Source organism: Hetaerina americana, unplaced genomic scaffold (assembly GCF_022747635.1).
Source record: "Hetaerina americana unplaced genomic scaffold, ioHetAmer1.1.p SCAF_56, whole genome shotgun sequence".
Taxonomy (NCBI): Eukaryota; Metazoa; Arthropoda; class Insecta; order Odonata; family Calopterygidae; genus Hetaerina; species Hetaerina americana.
In genome coordinates, this window is record NW_027287161.1 from 3,026,373 (window position 1) to 3,044,977 (window position 18,605).

The 18,605-nt window shown below is 40.3% G+C and overlaps 1 protein-coding gene across 1 annotated transcript in view; it reads left to right on the forward strand.

The window, feature by feature from the left end:
• Positions 1 to 1,385: 1,385 nt before the first annotated feature.
• LOC139694813 (uncharacterized) overlaps positions 1,386 to 18,605 on the forward strand; it is a 175,103-nt gene continuing 157,883 nt past the window's right edge. Inside the window, exon 1 of the mRNA XM_071593331.1 lies at positions 1,386 to 1,987. Coding sequence (XP_071449432.1) covers positions 1,870 to 1,987 — 118 coding nt within the window. The 5' untranslated portion in view covers positions 1,386 to 1,869. The remainder of the gene's footprint in view (positions 1,988 to 18,605) is intronic.

An 18,605-nucleotide genomic window follows, 5' to 3' on the forward strand; every position in this document is an offset into this window, starting at 1 on the left:
TTTATTCAATGCACGGTATTAATTTCAAAAATATTTTCGAAATATTTTGCAAAAGAAACTTGAGTTCCTGGTGACTTCAAATTACTTCAAGCAAGATTGAGGTGACATTTCGCCTTTACATAAAAAAATGTACACAGTCGTGTTGATGGGGAAAGAGACTCATCGTTCCCCTCCGTCAGTCGATCCCTAATGGCTCTTCCTATCGCTCTCTCTCTCTCTCCCTTCGTGTATTGCACGCCATTTTGCCAAAGAGCATGCCGATACGATCACGACCGCCAGCAGACTATTCGACATGAAAATCGCAATCATTACCCCTTTCCTCGGAGACTAATTCGCCGGAATGCTTGATCTCACGACGACAACACCTTTAATTGGGCTACAGTCTACAATCCACACAAATTTTCCGAACCCGTTGACTAACCATTATGGAATAAAGGCTCCCTAGTTAGCATTTACTAAGTGAGTGTTTCGAGAGAGCCTCATGCAATGTGCTTAAGTCAGTCGGGTCCCTGTTCTTTGAGGAGACGGCTTGAAATATCCTCATACGGAAATTAATCTAAGGAATTGCAGTAAGAACTGACTCTTGCGTATTTATAGAGTGACCAATTAGAAAAGGGTACGAGAAATTGAAAGTTTTAATAATTTCACCAGTATTAGGACAACAAAATAATTTTTTTAAGCATTAACGTGTTATCATTCTATACTCCCACCCTAGGAAATTTGAATTTCAGTAACTCTAACCACAAATTTCTATGGAAATCTGTAAATTCGCGTAATTTCTCCGAAACTGAAGAATGCGTTGCGAAAAATGGCGTTGAAAATCGAAAAGGAGGCATTACTATGGAGAGAACAAGGAGTGTTAATAAAAAAAACGCCTCGGTTCCGAAAGCGCTCCTAGGATGGAATGCCGGCGAAAGGGAGATGCAATGAGTGGCGCGAAAGGGCAATCCGGGGGAATTGGAAGGGAAATGGGGATGAGGCGGATTCACACGGATCAGGTCAAAACCTCCATCCCTCCCTCCTTCGAGGGGGCACACCGGCGCGTCGTCACGACGACCCAAAGATCACGGTGAATAGATTTGAGGGCTCGGGATTCGAAGGTGAGCGAGGGAAGAGGTTTGGGAAGGAAGAGAGAGGGAGAATGTGAGAGGACACCGGCGAGAGAGAGAGAGAGAGAAAGAGCAGGAGGAAGATGTAGCTGACGAGTGCGTACAACGGCGAGTGTATCGCGGGTCTGCCGCCGGGCGACGGTGTGGCGCCACCGCTGCCGAGGTCGGGATAGCGCGCGAGCTATAAAGTTGGAGAGAAAGTGAGCGCTTCACGGGGAAACTCTCACAATCTGTGTCGTGCCTCAGTCGAGGACGGATCTGCTTTGCCGCCACGGCCACAACCACCATAGTTGCCCCCCGTAGTGTTTCCTGACGCCCGTGTTGCCGGACGGCTGGAAGTGGGCGGGCTCGCGAGAGAGGAGTGCCGGAGGGAAGAGCCGTAGCAGCGGCGGGGGAGGAGGCAAGCGGCGAGGAGGTTTAAGGATTTATTCCAGCTCCTGGGAGATCGGCTTGAGGAAAACAGTGGAGCGACGAAGATGAGCAACAGGGGTCGGTGCGGAGAGAATTCAAGAGGTCAACGGGATTAGAGCGGTTGAAAAAATTCGACGGAAAATCTCCACGACAACCGGTCTTACTTCTCAACTCTGACAATATTGAGGGGGTGATGCAATTGTAAACACATTCCAAGACGTTCAGCCGAAAGAATACGTCACCAGCGAGGAGAAGATTTTTTTTTCGTCGGCAAAAACGCATGTTACGTGTGTGAATTTTGAGACAGTGGTTACACATCGGTGCGGAAAGAAAACATAAAGGTGACAGTATGTGCTCGAATACTTCGTCAATTTCGAAGTCGGCCGTCGCGGCGGTGACACTTTTGGTGGTGACGAGAACTTTCCTTTTGTGCCAGGCTCATCCGAGGCTCCTGATAACAGCATCAGGTAAGGGATACCTCATCTCTCCTCGCAACTAACTTATCTTCTTATCTTCTCCCCAAAGGGTTACTTTTAATTTCTAGAAGTATTCATCAGAATGCGAATCGATTTTTTGGACAGTATAATCTTTCATTCCCTCAACTCTCTGATTTACGGTCGTCAGTAGGAAAAAATCCATAACGACAAACATTACTCGGATTTATATGCAGCTCAAGGACCATATTCTTTTCGGAATGGACAAGTTTCATTATTCGTACTTTTCATTCTTTGCCAATATGATGTCTGGGTTTAAGGAATTTAAGTTGGAGTGATTGGCGAATTGGATCGCGTGCAGCACAGAGGAGCTATATTTGTAAAACTATGATAAATTTAGTAGCTTATCCAAAATATTGGAGCAGCTAGGCTGGGAATCTCTAATGGGACGAAGGTTAAATTACAGATTGAAGCCCTTGCTTAAATTGGAAGGTCTCTGAAGCAGTGATGCTGAAAATATATTATTACCCACACTGTACCACGGTAGGAGAGAACATGCAAATAAACTTAGAGAGATTAAGAGTGGAAAAGATAGATTTAAGATGTCATTTTTTCCACGAACGATAGGGGATCATAATAACATTGTTCGACCGCAGTAGGGACATGTTCTGGTAAAATTATTCTGGTGTGTATTCATCCCCTGCCACACAGGCTAGCGGTAGCTTCCAGGATATATATAAATGAAGGAAATCTTTAGGTAACTCAATGAACAATGAAATGGAAAATATCCAATTCCATGAAAACATTCAATTGCCGCCACTTGGTTATCATAATTTCAAGGATCCATTGGCATATGCTTTGCATTTTACCGTCTCACTCTCCCTCCCTTTTCTCACTGAGCTCCGCATGTCGTGAGTCACGGTCCATTGCCATGAGGCAGGCTGACCACGCGGTTTCATATACATAAAATGATCTGACGCTGTTGACCGCAGGGTAAGGTGACGACGACCTGCACTGCTCGCTGCGACCTATTTTCGTCTGCGACTCATTGATCACCTCATGTGCCTAAGTGAAATAGTTTTTGCCCGCTCATATTCTCAATGACGTACAATTCAAATCTCACCCATTTCGGAATGGTTTATTGCAATAATTGTTGAACGGTCGAATACTTTGCTGAAGCCAAAATTACTCCTTCCTCATCGAACCCTAAGCACCATGATGTTTCTCAAAGTTCCCTTGGTCGAATAAATGAGTGGAGTTTTGCCAACATGAGTACTTTTGGTGTCAACGGTGTCTCCATATCGTTCGTGTTCAGCACCAATTTTTTTAAGAGACAATGTGAGTGGGTAGTTGTAATTACGCTGTCCAAGTGTACCTTCAAAGTCGCAAGTATTTTGTATACTCCACTTATTGTAGCATAATGGAGAGAGAAAATTTATAAGAGAAGAAAAAACAAATGCCCTTTGCCTTCGCTAATATTAAAAAAGGCCTTTTCAATGAATGCCTCAGATAAAAAAAATTCACACCCAACGTATTTTCAAAAACAATAGTTATTTTTTTGTAATGTGATCTGATTTTCTGTCTTCTAAGTACATTAGCATTAATTTCCCTCGTACATTCTGTGCCGGATCACAACTAAGCGACCTAGAATATAGTTGAAACCTGAAAAAGGTCTGCCCAAGATTGACCTCCCGTTTCTCATACTTATTTCACCCTGATGTCTGGGGGAAATGTGACGGCGTGGATGCCTGTGCAGCAATATTGCTTTGTTGTAGGCAGTTTCCCTTTCGTTTTCATGAGATTTTGCAATGCACGAGTTAAAAATCAAGGAGTTGAAAGTATTAGTTCGGGTAGGGTATTGTAAATAATGGAGGTCATTAACTATGCGAGTTTTTCCCACCGTGAAATCAGTCAACCCGGCGGGACAAATTTCCAGCGGCGACCTCTTTGAAAAAGCAAACTGTCATCATCCCCAACCCACCCTCACCCGAGAACGAATGAATATTGCTCAAGTCAGCCAAGAGGTCTGGCATGCTAAGACACTCAACCTCTACAGGAAGACATCAAGCAATTGTTTTCATTTCAGCATATCATGCTAAATTACAAACAGAAAAACGCGCGTAAAACAATGTTAAAATTTTGCAAAATTAATGATGATAATGACTTGAATTATTCAGAACTTACAAGCATTATGTAGATATAATAAGATCTTTTTTCCTGTCTCAAAATGTTGTCGTATGACCTTCCGCCGGGAGTTAGTTTTCCTAAAATAAAATTGTGATGTGAGTTTCAAAGGTAAATTATTCCATAATAAAAACTCTTCGACATACGCCGCATCAAAGTGCTTATTTTTTATTTTACATTACGTTAATTGAAATAATATTAAAACCCTTTCGCAAGTAAAAAAATATATGGATTTAATTTCATTCAATTTCGTTTACATTTAAGTTTTTCATGCTCCTCCTTTCGAATTTATTAATATAACAGGATATTTGGCATTCTTGATTAAATCCTGTTAATGAAGATTCTCTGGAATATTCGCGTTAATATTAATCATAATTGAATAAATAGGCGGTCACAAAATCTTCCCGGAAAATTTGTGACAACTTATATTTTCCCTGAAATATTAGTATATTTAATTACAGCTCATATAGAATAAGCTAAATATATTCAGACAATGTAATCTCCATCCCAGGACGCATAGATCGATATTAATTATATTCGTCACAATAAGTACATCAAATTATTCAGTTGTTTTAAGTCAAAAAATCCAGAAATAACCAACGTTGCCGCGATATAAAATTCAATGCTTCCCCAAGGTTGGAATTCAACCAGTTCGCAGGAGGAAATAGAAAAGAATAGAGGCTTGCAGGAGGGAATAGAAAACATTTGACGAATTCGGCCAGTCAATTCATACTGTTTTCATGCCAGCATGAGATCAGTTATTATCCCATCTTTCCCCTTTCACGCCAGGAGAAAACCCAAATCACGAGTCCAATAGATCACGAAAAGTGATGCGACACTAATTTCCACTGATATGGATAAATCCCTTACATCGAAACCGAGCGTAATTACAGTGTGACCTCGAGAATCAGGTCGGCCATGAAAGAATACTAGCCTTTTGCCGAAACCCAACGGCGTCTCATCCATTTCATCCTCTTGACGTGAAACACTGCTCTGAGCAGCGCGGCAAAGTGAAACAAGGGAAATTAATTATGGGCCCCCTATTGTGCCAAACTGCAGCAGTCCCTGGGTCCGACAAAAACCTACGTTAACCCTCTAAGACCACCATTGATGATATTTTCTATCTTATCCTTGAACGGAGAACTCAATTTCCGAATACAACTTTCAACGAACACTAAACTTACTAATGTGCAAAGAAAAGGCTATAAGTTTGTGTATTTACCTTACTTTCGATGTATGTACATGTGGAAGAAATTACGAGAAAGCAATGGAAGTAGTGGAGGCTGGTGTGTGAAAGTAGGCGGGGAATCCTTCAAATCAGTGAGGTTTGCGGGTGATATAGCATTCGTAATAGGATAGTCAAGTGTATGGGATGAGAATTAAACATAAGAAAACGAAGTTTATGGGATTCTCATGGGAGAAGGGAGGCCGAGATGAAGGTTAAAGTTGGGAGGAAATCAACTAGAACAGGTGGAACATCTCACCTATTCAGGAAGTGCTTTGGAGGAGGGTCAGGAGAGTAGTTAGTATGGACATCAAGAAAAGGCTTGCGTTGGGCAAAGAAGCGATTACGGAGAGACGGGAATTGATGACAAGCACCTTGAGTAAAGATGCAAAGAAAAGACCAATGAACACTTGAATATGGAGCGTGAATTTTCGATGGCACGGAAACTTGGTCATTGAGGGAAAAGGATGAGCGTATAATTAAGACTTTCGAGATGTAGATGATGACAAAATAAATTAAACAGAAAGGGAAACAATCGAAGAGCTTCTACGGATGGAAGGAGAAGAGAGATGGCCTTTGAGAGAAATTCGAAGAATGAAGGATATGGGGATACTGAGAGGTTGCTGGGATGCTGGAAATTGTAATGGAAGGGAATGCTGGGAAAGCTAGGAAGAGGGAAGGGGTAAAAATAGGCATTTTGGATTAAATTAAACGGGGTAGAGAGTGTGCAGAGCTAATGAATGAGTTATTGCAATGTTTATTACGGGGTTGAAGGATATCTTGAGTAATATTACCTGGGGCTAACGAGTATATACCGCGTAGCATCCATCAAAAACCAACCCTAAGCCGGTAGATTACTGCTAAAAATAGCAATTGGATAACAGCATATCGTATTTTGTACCAACACACAATATGGCAGCATTCCGTAATTAAATCATTCCGTAATTATTCCTGCTGCTGAGCTCATTTTTCTCCCAGAATAAAATCCAGCAAGCATTTTTTTTCAAAATTTCAGGTAATTTGTACATTTTTCGGCTGCTACTTATACTAGTATGTAGTTCTAGTAGTATACTAGTATGTCATTCTTTCAACATTCACTTTATTTTTTCCTAAAAATAATCATTTTCTTCAATAAAATTAAATTGAAAATACTCAATTTCCATATTTTTTGAGCTAAAAAAAAAAACAATCCACAGCCATAACAAAAAAAGTGAATTTATATCTTAATGCCAAGCCGCTCTTACTTTTTATATTAAAAATGGTAAGAATGCGACATTTTAAACCATGAACCTCGATATTTATGAAAAATTGAGCAATGTGCATAGGAAACGCACATCAATCAAACGCATCCTGTTCATCTGATTGATTCGAGTACCCTCCTCGCAGGATACGTGCAGTTTCCAATGACACCTTCATAATCGGCCTATTTTAAATCCCGTTTTCCGCCGCACAAGCGAGAGGGCGCTCAAAGATCCGCCAAGGAGTCAGCAAGTGAAGAGGGTCCCCCCGCGAAAATTGGCCGTAAATTTCAGCTTTCTATTTTCGCCAATCCCCAGACATAACAACTCGCTCGCCACGAAAACCCCTCACTTTCCACCCAATTTTGACTCTCTTCCGAATCCCATTCTCTGGTGCAGACTGAGGCCTTCGAGAGATTTCATTTGTGTCTCTCTTCGACTTTCCGGTCGTGAATTTCGTGTCCGCATTCACAGGACCGAGTGACTACGTGACCCCATGATTTCCAGGGAGAAAAAGATCCCAACTAATGTTGCCATAAGTCGCTATTTTCTCATGTTTTTAGCATTTCACAAGTACTAGAATTTCTCTGAGCGGGTAGCGGTTGAGAAGAAAGAAGGAAAGGATGAAATCTGCGACTCTAATAATCACTGTATTTTGGACGTAGGTCCTTATTGCTGAATATAAATTTCATATCTCCATGTCTCATATTCTAGTTTTAAAGAAGAAAGGGGTCACTTTTCAAAACCTTACCAGGGATGAGAAAATATTGCATTAAATCCAAAATTAACAGAATCTTAGGTCTCGTGGTCCTTGAATAAGTGTAAAGAGAGTAAAAGTCAGCTATTGATAGGAAGTAGAGGAAATACAATGACATATAAATAAGACGATTCAGTCAAAACTTTTGATTATGCAGACATTTCAAAGTGTTGGAAAACCGTTCGCCTTGACCGGGATTCGAACCTGGATTCATCGATGTCCGGTTGAGTGCTTTAGTCAGTTAAGCTGCCGAGGCGGCCTATCACATTTCGAAATATTTAGCCGATATTTATTGAAATGTTTAGCGCATTAACGGACGACTCCGTTACTGTTGCGGCATCTCCCGCAGTTTCTTTGAAACCTTTTGAGGTAAATTTAGGTTTTGAATACAATACATACGAAATTGCAATATCGAGTTGCATTAGGAAGTAAATGTTTTACTTTGGCAAGACTAAACTGCTAGTGTTTCCAACATTCATTCTACTGTGTCCTTTTAGTTAATGACGAATAAGAGGGAAAATCCGAATTTTAATAATGAAATGTGGTTTTATTCAAATAATTTCTGCAATTTTATGCATATAACAGCGATCTTTTATACTCCAAATTCTTGGCGAATATAGACCTGATTAGTAAAGCTTTCGATAGATATTATTATAACGTCTGCCAGTTTAGGTTTTGATATAAACAATCCAGTGCAAGATTTATGGTCGACACTATTAAAACACTGAACTCAATGGTATACGATGGATACTATCTAATTCAATTAGTCACACTTCAAAAAAGTGATTGTGGTAACTAACAGAACCCGGAAATTTGTGGAGGAAGGAATGTTCATAAAGTCAGGCCAATCGATGCACGAATTAATGAATAAATTGAGATGAATGATGAAGGGAATTAAAATTTACAATAGCGAGCTAGAAAGCAACATACACGGTGCACGAGTCCGTTAGTAACACAAGAGTGCGTTACTAAATGTCAAAGGAATAGGAGACGAAAGGGTATGTGAGAAATTAAAAGTAGCCAGTAAGTGAAGCGTGAAAATTCTTTGGTAAAATAACTTTCTCCCTTAGAAACACGAGTGCTGGTGGTGAAAAAACGAGAGAGGATGGCTCAAATATCAACAGATACGGAAACAGCTCCTTATCCGCAGTTGAGTGCAATCCACTCCGTATCTTCGTCCAATAATTACGGAGCCCTGGGGGCTTCATTTCTTAGAATCAGATACTCTCGATCCTTTGTCTATAGCGTTGCTCCAAAATTCGCTCGCTTTCCTATGGATCTCAAGTTGTGCTTTTCCGCCTTTTTTACTTATTTATGTATACCCTGCAAGCCACCGCCAGGGTGTGTGGCAGGGGGATACCTTGATGCATGAAATCACGAGAGATTTAAAACATGAGAAATCATTTCTATGGCTGGCCGGGACTTCTATTTGGTTCTTTATAAGCTTGATGTGAAAAGTTTTCAGTCTTGCAAATTCTGGAATGTTAGCTGAATCAAGGTAACTACAATAAAAATTAAATATTTTAAGCCACCATCAAGAGGAGCTTACATCTTTAGAGGTCTGGGAATCCTTTCGCTTTGTAATAATTCGATAATATGAAATTTTGTTCTTTCAAAAACGGTCTCATTCGTTAGTAGCAAATTTAGCTAATATATTTGAAGGTTGAATCTTTAGGGGGGATTATAGGACTAATAATAGTCTATACGGTCGGATATCTTCAAGTATGTTTAACACGGGCAGGAAAACAAAAGTTAAAGCCTTAAATGAAGAACACCAACTATTGGAACTCGTATCTTTACGCAGTAAAGAAGTAATGTAGACAATATTTCAACAGTTCTGAGCCATCGTCCAGGCTAGGACTCAAAGATGTATTTCGTTACTTAGCTCGAAATTCAATGAAAACGCTGATTTAGGGAAAAGCTTATCTTTGCCATTTCCTGAAAGCAGGGCTTTGAATTTCTGCAAGCCCATGCCATTTATGGCACGCCGTTCTTTTGAAATAGTTACCATTTAACCGAGATTTCATTAGATTTAACGAATTGAATCAAGTTTTTGCAAGCAAAGAATCTTTCTCACATGCTTTCATTAGATTACACTACGAGTATTTCCCTAATTCATTACATTACTTTATAAAATATTTGCTAGAAGAACAGAATAGCTATTTAGTCGTTATTTGGTCAATTAAAGTATTAGACAAATCTTGAATCGAGGACGTAACTAAAAGCAGCCAAATTAAAAAGGAGAAAATCCTGAATTTAAAAGAAAAGGGAACATAATTTGTTTTCTCGAAAAATGTTCCTCTCAAAGATGTGAGATTGGAATGCTAATAATATTCGACAGTATCACCAAAAGTACAGTTGAATAAACATTTAAATTCAGTTTAAATCGTAAAAATAGGTTGTTTTAAGTTCTACTAGCTTCCATTGTAACAAATGCAAGTTGTTATTCCGACAGTTGAGGACTTTCTTGTCATGCAAATAATTCTTTTGAAATGTTCTAATTTTAATACTCTCGAGTGCCTGTTGGGATTTAATCTGAAAGAATGATCTTTGGTTGCACAACCTAGTGATTTATACTTAACCTGTCTCAGATGTATCCGTCTATTTCCTATGAATCCACGTTCCGCCACACCTGCGAGGGCAAGAGCGGTGCGAGGGGAGAGCCCAAGTGAATATTTATGGAGCTTGGGGCAAATCTGAGGGGGGGAAGGAGGGAGGGGGGTTCGTGGGAAATCGATCACAGAGTTCCCTTCCGATTTTGTAACTTACTGCGGTGCGGAAGAGAAGGCGGGCTGCATGCATCGTCTCCCCGCTTCCAACCCACCCCCGCCCGCGCTCCCATCCCACTCTCACATCTCAAAGGGAAGTCCCCGAAACCATGGAGCCCGCCGCGCGAATCACATCTCGAAATCGTCACGCCATTTTAAGCCCGACCAGACAGGTGAATAAAAAATATCTCGGTTCCCTTTTTCTGGTCCGCAATCATTGGTGAACATTGCGGTTAGAGGAGTGAGGAGCGTTCCTACGGGTCTCAGATCAACCGGGCCCGGTTCCATTCCCTTCGGCAAAGACAGTTTTCGTCAAAGTTAAGGTTGACATACGTATTTATGAAGCATCTTTCAATTGAGTTGGTTTAAAAAATCAAATTATCCGTAATGATCATGGAGGATGATGAATTTCACATTGCTTATGCACCATAGTTTATGGTCAGTGGCTTTTTAAAGTATTTTCATTTATAAATGTCATTAAAAAGCATTTAATTCACAGAGACCACTTTAAATTTAATATACATTTATTGCACATGACAAATGCTGACAAAAGTGTATGAGTACCAGAATACGTGTACAAACCAGATATACCAGTTCATTCATAGATTAGTTAGGATAAATATGCAACTGAGGTATCGAAAACAATAGAATCCAGCGTTTTTATTGTACATGTATATATATATATATATATATATATATATATATATATATACACGTACTGTGTGTATATATACGTATGTATGTATAAATATGTATATATATATGTACATATATATATACCTGTATATATAATGTAGTATAACACTAAGCACTAGTGGACACAGACAAAAGCACAGAAACACACAAAAAAGAGACTCACTATTTTTCGAATTTTCGGTGGTCGTTGCCACCTTTATCAAGGAAGAGAGGGACAGAACTCAGAACTCAGTTCTGTCCCTCTCTTCCTTGATAAAGGTGGCAACGACCACCGAAAATTCGAAAAATAGTGAGTCTCTTTTTTGTGTGTTTCTGTGTTTTTGTCTGTGTCCACTAGTGCTTAGTGTTATACATTATTATTCACGTCCGTGAGACTTTCAAAAAGTGTCATATATATATATATATATATATATATATATATATATATATATATATATATATACACACATATCTAGGTATACATATAAATACATATACCAAGATTGCACTAGCGAACAAAAACACAGAGACACACACACAAGTGAAACACACGTATTCTGAATTTTCGGTGGCAAAACCAACTTCCTCCCTCCTATTCCTTGAGAAAGTTGGTTTTGCCACCGAAAATTCAGAATACGTGTGTTTCACTTGTGTGTGTGTCTCTGTGTTTTTGTTCTCTAGTGCAATCTTGATATATGTATTTATATGTATACCTAGATATATATATATATATATATATATATATATATATATATATATATATATATACACACATATTTATACATATGATGTACTTTATTATTCACACCGTGAACCTTCCGGACTATATGTATATACATATTAATACACCCAAGGGGATTGTCCAGCCATGCAATATTTTGAGAAAAATAGCCGATCTAGAGCAAAGAGGCCTTAGTCCCCATCGAAGGGTTCCCCTTGGGACCTCACACACCTGTCCCAGCTTCCACTTTTCGAAGCAATCGGCAAAGCTCTCTTTCAGACTGGCCATCGCCGCCTTCTCTTTTATCTCGTCAACGTCAAGAATTTCGCATTGCAGTTGCAGGGGACTCGGTCCAAGCCGCAAACGAAGACCCAGGTTTTCTAAAATAAATAGTCATAACTGGAGATGAATCATGGGTCTACGGCAATGATCAAGAAAAACCCGTCTTCTCAACAGTCAGTTGATGAGATAAAAAATTCACATAAAAGAAAAAATACACTTTTAAAATTCATATTTTGGTGTTATCTGTGTGCCCCGTTCATCGGTGTAAGAGGAGTAACTCCCTAGGAGTAGCTATGACTCTTTCACATCGTAATCCTAGAATTATGGAGATAATTCCTGCTCCACTTCCTTTCCTGCCCCAGGCTGGGGAACCCCCGACTGCAAGACACGAATGACATTACAGACAGACACATCGGCCACGATCCTAAGCTTCCAGCAGCTGCATTCGCAAGCACTCGAACACTCAATAATTGATCAGATGATTTTCAATTCGATTAAGATATAGCCGTGATACTTTTGACTCGCAAATAGATTTTTGCTCGTAACAGAAACAGGAATTTGCAGTGATTTCTCCACCAATCTAAGCCTTTTTTGAACTCGATGACGGAGCCATCCACTGACATCTCCACCTAAGAACTCCTGCTCAAATGAGGTTATTAAAATTTCTAAAACAGTTCACCCAAATTAAAAGCTGTCAATTTGAGCAATAGCAGATAACACATGCAAAAAGTTCATTACATGCTGTTAATCAGTTAGTGAGGTTTGGCGAGTTCTTACGGCCTTATGGAAGTAAGAAAAAAAAAGCAAATTCTTCAATGGCCCATTTTGTTTGTGTGTGCGTGTATATTCATACACACACACAAGCATTTTTTATGTTTCTTATCTGTGTATTAATCAGCTTAGATATTCACCCAACAGCAAAGTGGCAATTAAAATAAAGCATATTTATTCTTCATATTCATTCATACAGTCGAGAAAAAATACTTTTTTAATTTTATGTAAATTATTTAATAGTATTAAAAATTTAAAAAAATAGTAATATTTTTTTATTTATGTGAAATGTTATTAAAACTAATATTTTAAAATATTAGGAATTAAAGTAACTTTAGCGATGAGTTTTGCTATTAAAGTGGCCAATGGCTGAATTTGAATCACATTATTTTACTGATTATTCTACTGAATATTAATAATATCTCAATAGACGCCACATTCAAAAGTGATAGCATGTGGACATGTGTTCTAGCAATCTCATTCCGATGAGGAATTAACCCTAGACCCCGTATACACGCCCTACTTGGGCTTTATCCGGTACCGTCGAGGCAGCAATGCCGCTCCTTGTTTCCTGTGCTCAATAACCCGGCGGATAATTTGAATTGCTGTTTTTGCTGTCCAGGAACAATCCTGGAATGTATATTTTCATCTTTAACTAATTTTTTCAAACTAATTTCTTTACCTTATTGAGATAAACTATTTTTAATTTATTTATTAGAATTTTGCATTTCATTTGAATTAAAATCAAAGTTAAATTTATCATGTTAATTGCATTATTTAGGAATTGATATAATATATATTCATATATTATTATTAATTCTAAGAATTGAAGTCCATTTTTACTTGTATCAATTGATATAAAAGTGGTTAATTAATGCTCGATAATTAATATTCATTCCCCTGTGATAACAGCATTGAAATAATTGGAATTAGTTGATAACTTTTGATCGAGGAAACACAGCACTCTCACAATCTCGTATCGGAAAATATATGCATAAAATGCGAAGATATCTTTTTTAGCATATTAGCAGAGAAAATATGTTCGTATTTGCGTACAAACGACACAAGTAGATCCAGTTTAATATTAATGCTGCACATTCAGTCACAAATATATTTATTTGAAATTATTCCTTGAATTTATTTCTCCGCGATCCATACATAAATACTTTGCTAGGACGAAAACAATGGTGAAAAAACAAGTCTAGTGACTGACGTATCTGTAAGAATAATTTTTTGAATGATACGACGGTACCGCTCAAAGTATTAATGCGTCCCAATTTTTAAGTGAAAAATGCTTTACTGCATGACGTAAGCGGTAAATTGTAAAGTTTTCCGAATTCTATAACTTTATGTTGCTTAATGATACTATGCTTTCTAACAGGGACTAATGTTTATTCACTTGTAACCTACTTGCTCAACTGTAATTCATATATGAAAATAACAAAGATTTGCCCATCAGAATCAATGATCGATTCAATACTGACTCTAACTAATATTCCTTTCAACATTTCCAACCAACTACTCAATTTTCCATTTACATGAAATGCTTTAGATCCACCCAGCAAGCGCCCTTCCTGTCAGTTTTCCAAAGTTATATATCCCAATGATAATTTAAAATTTTTCTTTCTGAAAGCTCCGAATGGACCGTAATGGTATCATATTGAACTCGCTCGGCTACTTTCAAATCACGTCACCCGCTTACCCTCGGCTCTGCAAACGAAGGTCTTAGGGGGATCGAGCACGCAACACAGTACATAGAAAAAATAATTCCATCAACGCTTGCCCGCTCTCGGCTGAATCGAGTCGAGGGGCGAAGCGACGCACGGCCAGTGAGGAGGCCAACGCAAGCGGTCCCTCCTCCTCCCCCTGCAGCCCAAACGCAAAACAAACCCTCGGGTGATTATGGAATTACGCATCGCGTGCGTAACTCTTCCAACCCCCTTTCCCATCTTATAAACCTCTCTTCTGGAGGTTTTCCCGCAACTAGAACCGCATTATTAAATCATCAGATCATTGTTCTCCTCGGCTCTTTCCCCTCCCGTGATGGCAATATCCCAGATATTCTAATGACGGGTGATATGCCGGTCACTCTCACGTGAGAGAAGGCACAATATGCTCGCATGTGCCTCAATAAGGTTCCGGTACGAAACTACTTTCGAATTAAGGAGTGTTTTTTTCGTCATGTAGCACAGTTATGATGAAATTCCACTTTTCAAAGTGCCCCGCTTAAATACATTTTCCAAATGTTACATAACCTTTGTAAATGAATCAATGACTCAAATACCTTAAGTGGCTTAGCGAGGAAAGGCATTCCCGAAAGGAAGAATCGATTTCATTATGAGACCTATGCGTGCTGGCCGGATTAGTCAAGAGTGCAGTGCTCAGATCTACCGATGGATGCCTGGCAAGCGTACGTAAATGTCAATGCCTAAGCAGAATCGCAGTAAAGGGGACCGATTTTTGTGGCGATAGCTCGATGGCGATAAGTTTGGAAAAATGGGACAAAATACACAACAGACAGTTCATAGAGGCTTTAGGGAAGGTAGATAGATCTTGGATTGCTCACCGAGAAACCAATGCGAATATACAGGATCCAGTTTCAATGCTTTGTCATCGATAGAGAGAGATAAAGTGAATTAAAACCTATTGTCTGCCAAGAGTATGTATAGTTCACAGTGGGGGAAGTCTTCGTTGTTCCCATTGCATAACCCTCTTACCGCAGAGATTTGTCGCACGAGGGCATCACGCTCGTTCGCATTGTTCCCCCGCGCGCTCCTTCCGCGAGTCTTCCCGCACGGACGCGCGCGCGCGCGTGGTGGCCCAACGCCTCATCGCCCCTGGTGGCTTACGACAGACGTGAGTCGTGTCAGGCGGTAACACTGCACTTATCGCCGCCGATCGCCGACTCGAACTCCTTCGATATTATTTCGGTTCCTAGAGGAGTAATGTGAAGCGTCACCGTCTGATTAACCATGAAATGGCCCAGTCAGAGTAATCTTGAAAGCCAGTCGTGAAATCAGTTAAATGTTACTGCAAAGCATTTCCAAACACAATGACGAAATTTTAAATCCCAATTGACGCTCGAATTCTCGGGATATTTTCGGCTTTTTTGATAAGCTGGACGAGAGATGTTCGAGGCGAAGAGAGGAAGGAGAATGAACGGAAGCACTGAGGAACATTCTTCTCGTACGGAACCGTAAAGGGGTCCGCAGTTTTAGCGCCCCGTCCGGCAGACGTCGCTGAGCAAAGCCCCGTAAAAAGCCCAAGCCCAAGTGTCACTCAAATACGGAATTTCCCCCACGCATCACTACGCATGTCCGACCCGCTTGAATTCCAATAATTGTATCATTTTGCACTAGATTGTAGTAGTGGTAGTATTTAGGGGAGGCGACCGACAGCTGAGGTCATTTGCGCCATAGAGGATGGACAGGAAAGGATGAAGGGTGGAGAGAAACCCGGCGTCGGCATGAGCCTACTCTTTACGAAAGGCGCCAAGGGGTCCACAGTTTAACGTCCCATCCGACGGACGGCGTACTCACTCAAAGTGCCCTCCACAAAGCACCTCAAGTAGGGATCGCGATACCACTGAAAAATATTCAACACTGCCGGGATTTGAACCCAGGGCCTCTGGGTAGGAAGCCAGTATGATAGCCACCGCACCATCTCGATCCCCCTTTCATTTTGCTTTTGCTTTAATGGAATAGAGGGTCATTAGATATTAGAGTATGATGAATATGAGACTGACGTTGCCACTGTCGTGACTGTAAACATTTTACTTGCTAACATATGGCTATTTCTTTCTTTTTTTTTGCTCGAAACAGTTGTTGCAAAAATCAATCGCCGATCGAATAAAATAAATACCCTCACCATCGCAAATTTAATTTTCTCTTGAGCGAATTTCTGTGTAAAGTTGGAAATCACACAACTTCATCCCGGATTTCATTTAACAAGAATGTTCGAGAAGAATAGCTCCTTCAAGAAGAGCGTTTCTTCTTTGGCCGGGACTCTCGGGGCTTCGGGCATCGAAAAGACACTTTCTTTCGCGGTGAAAGGCCTCAATGATCGGCTCAAACCGTGAACTGGGAAGGGGGCATGGAAACACTTCTTTCGCGGTTGGAGTGAAAATGCAGAATGACGGTGACGGATTTCAGAGGAAACGCAAGATTGAGGGTTGGCTGGAAGGGAAGGGGAGGGAAGGGGGGATGGGGGGAATGAGGGGCGAGCGCTGGGGACTGCGGGAGGGGCGGGCGCACGCCGGAATCGCCGGCAGACGGCTGCATTCCGAGGGGATGGTTGCCCAGGTGGAACGTGGCTGGCGTGAAACAAAAGAAATCCGCTAACATATGGTGACTCGGAAAAAAATACATTCTGAATCAGAAAGCAAAGTGGCGAAATACACCGACGCACCTCCCCCGTGGCCGTGTTTTTAACGAAATCGGGTCTAAATGTAGAAATGCCTGGATGCTATAACATGTCACCGACAATATTTTCGGTAGCAGTAAAGATTACGTCCCACATTTGGACTCAAATGGACAACTCCATTCCTTTGCCCACCTTTGCAACCCCTAAAGCAATTGACGTCATTTGGGTGGTCATTTCCATAAATATGTTGGAGTTAACCAGGCAGGTGAAATCGCAAATTCAAGTTTGGGTGGGGCAAACCCTTTCCAAAAATGTTTTTAGATGACCGGATGCCTATGGCTCAAAGAATTACGGGCATTGGGTTTTCAAAGCGGTATCCTCTAGATGTGAATTCTAAAACTTTAGGTCGGGAACCAAGAGTCAATTACAGTAGACCACAAAGCAATCATTTTTGGCGTCCTGCAATTCCTTTATTCGGGTCCGTACCGAGCGACACTCATTACAAACATGCGAGCATGGAAGCGTCACCATTATTACATCTTGTTTAAATTAATTTTGAAACAAGTGAACAAACAACGCACATGCAGGGTGGCCATTGGGATAGCTCAAGAGAGCACTCGCCATACGCTCGGCTGTCAAGAATGAAAAGAAACGTCAGCTAAAACTGGGATAAAATTTTTGTGAGCATCGTTCAATTTCCAACGCTCAAACAGCAATGGCAATGATCATCAAACCGGTTTTCTACCAGAGCGGCTCTTTAAAGGCTCACCTTTAAGTCCTGAATTACAGGTTACTCGGTCAAGTTCACAATACTGGATTAGCAGTAGTATCACGCCAATGAGCTATCAAGTAGCGTTTCCACCGCAAAATTCTGACCTATCCCAGGAAACAGAATTTATTTCATTAATTGGTTCTCAGAAGAATGATTGTGAGGTATTCTTCTCCAGAGTTTTTACAGCCTCCCCGGTCCACAGTGTAAACTGAATCATAATACACTGATTGTGTTCGTATTCCATACAGAGAGAGCCTACGCACGATTAGCTACTTGAGCGGCGTTTTTAAAAGGTCTGCGGAATTTCATTCGTGCGTTGTTCATTCAAGAAACTGAGAATTAGGTGATATCGTGGTTACTAAGTGGAAGGAGATGTGATTAGCGACATCATACAACACGACATTCAAATGGGTTTTGTGTGCTCAGAATGGCAAGCGTGAGGGCTTCAAGTGGGAGTTCAACGGTTTCTCAACGTATCTACCTGCGGAAAAATTGTTCGTTTTCTCATTTCAGTGGTTATCAGAACCATGACAATTAATTAGAATATCAAAAATATCAAAGGGAGAGGGTGAAGAAGTCCCTACTGTGTTCCGCACTCCATGCACGGTAAGTTAATGTAACATTGATTCATAAGAAAATCAGTAATGGCTAAGTATGAAAAGCATAGTCTTACATAAACTTTTGGAAATTCTAATGACAATGTTACAATACGTCTCCGAATTTCATAAATATGACTTTTGGACCATAGCATACTTATCGTGAATCATTTAGAAAACTGGAGAATACAGATTTTGGTAGAGGCGAATGGATGTCATGGCGAAGCAACGGAACGGGTGCAAATTCATCAACTGAACTGCAGAAAATACAATATGCGCCAATTAGATAGATCTTAGTTT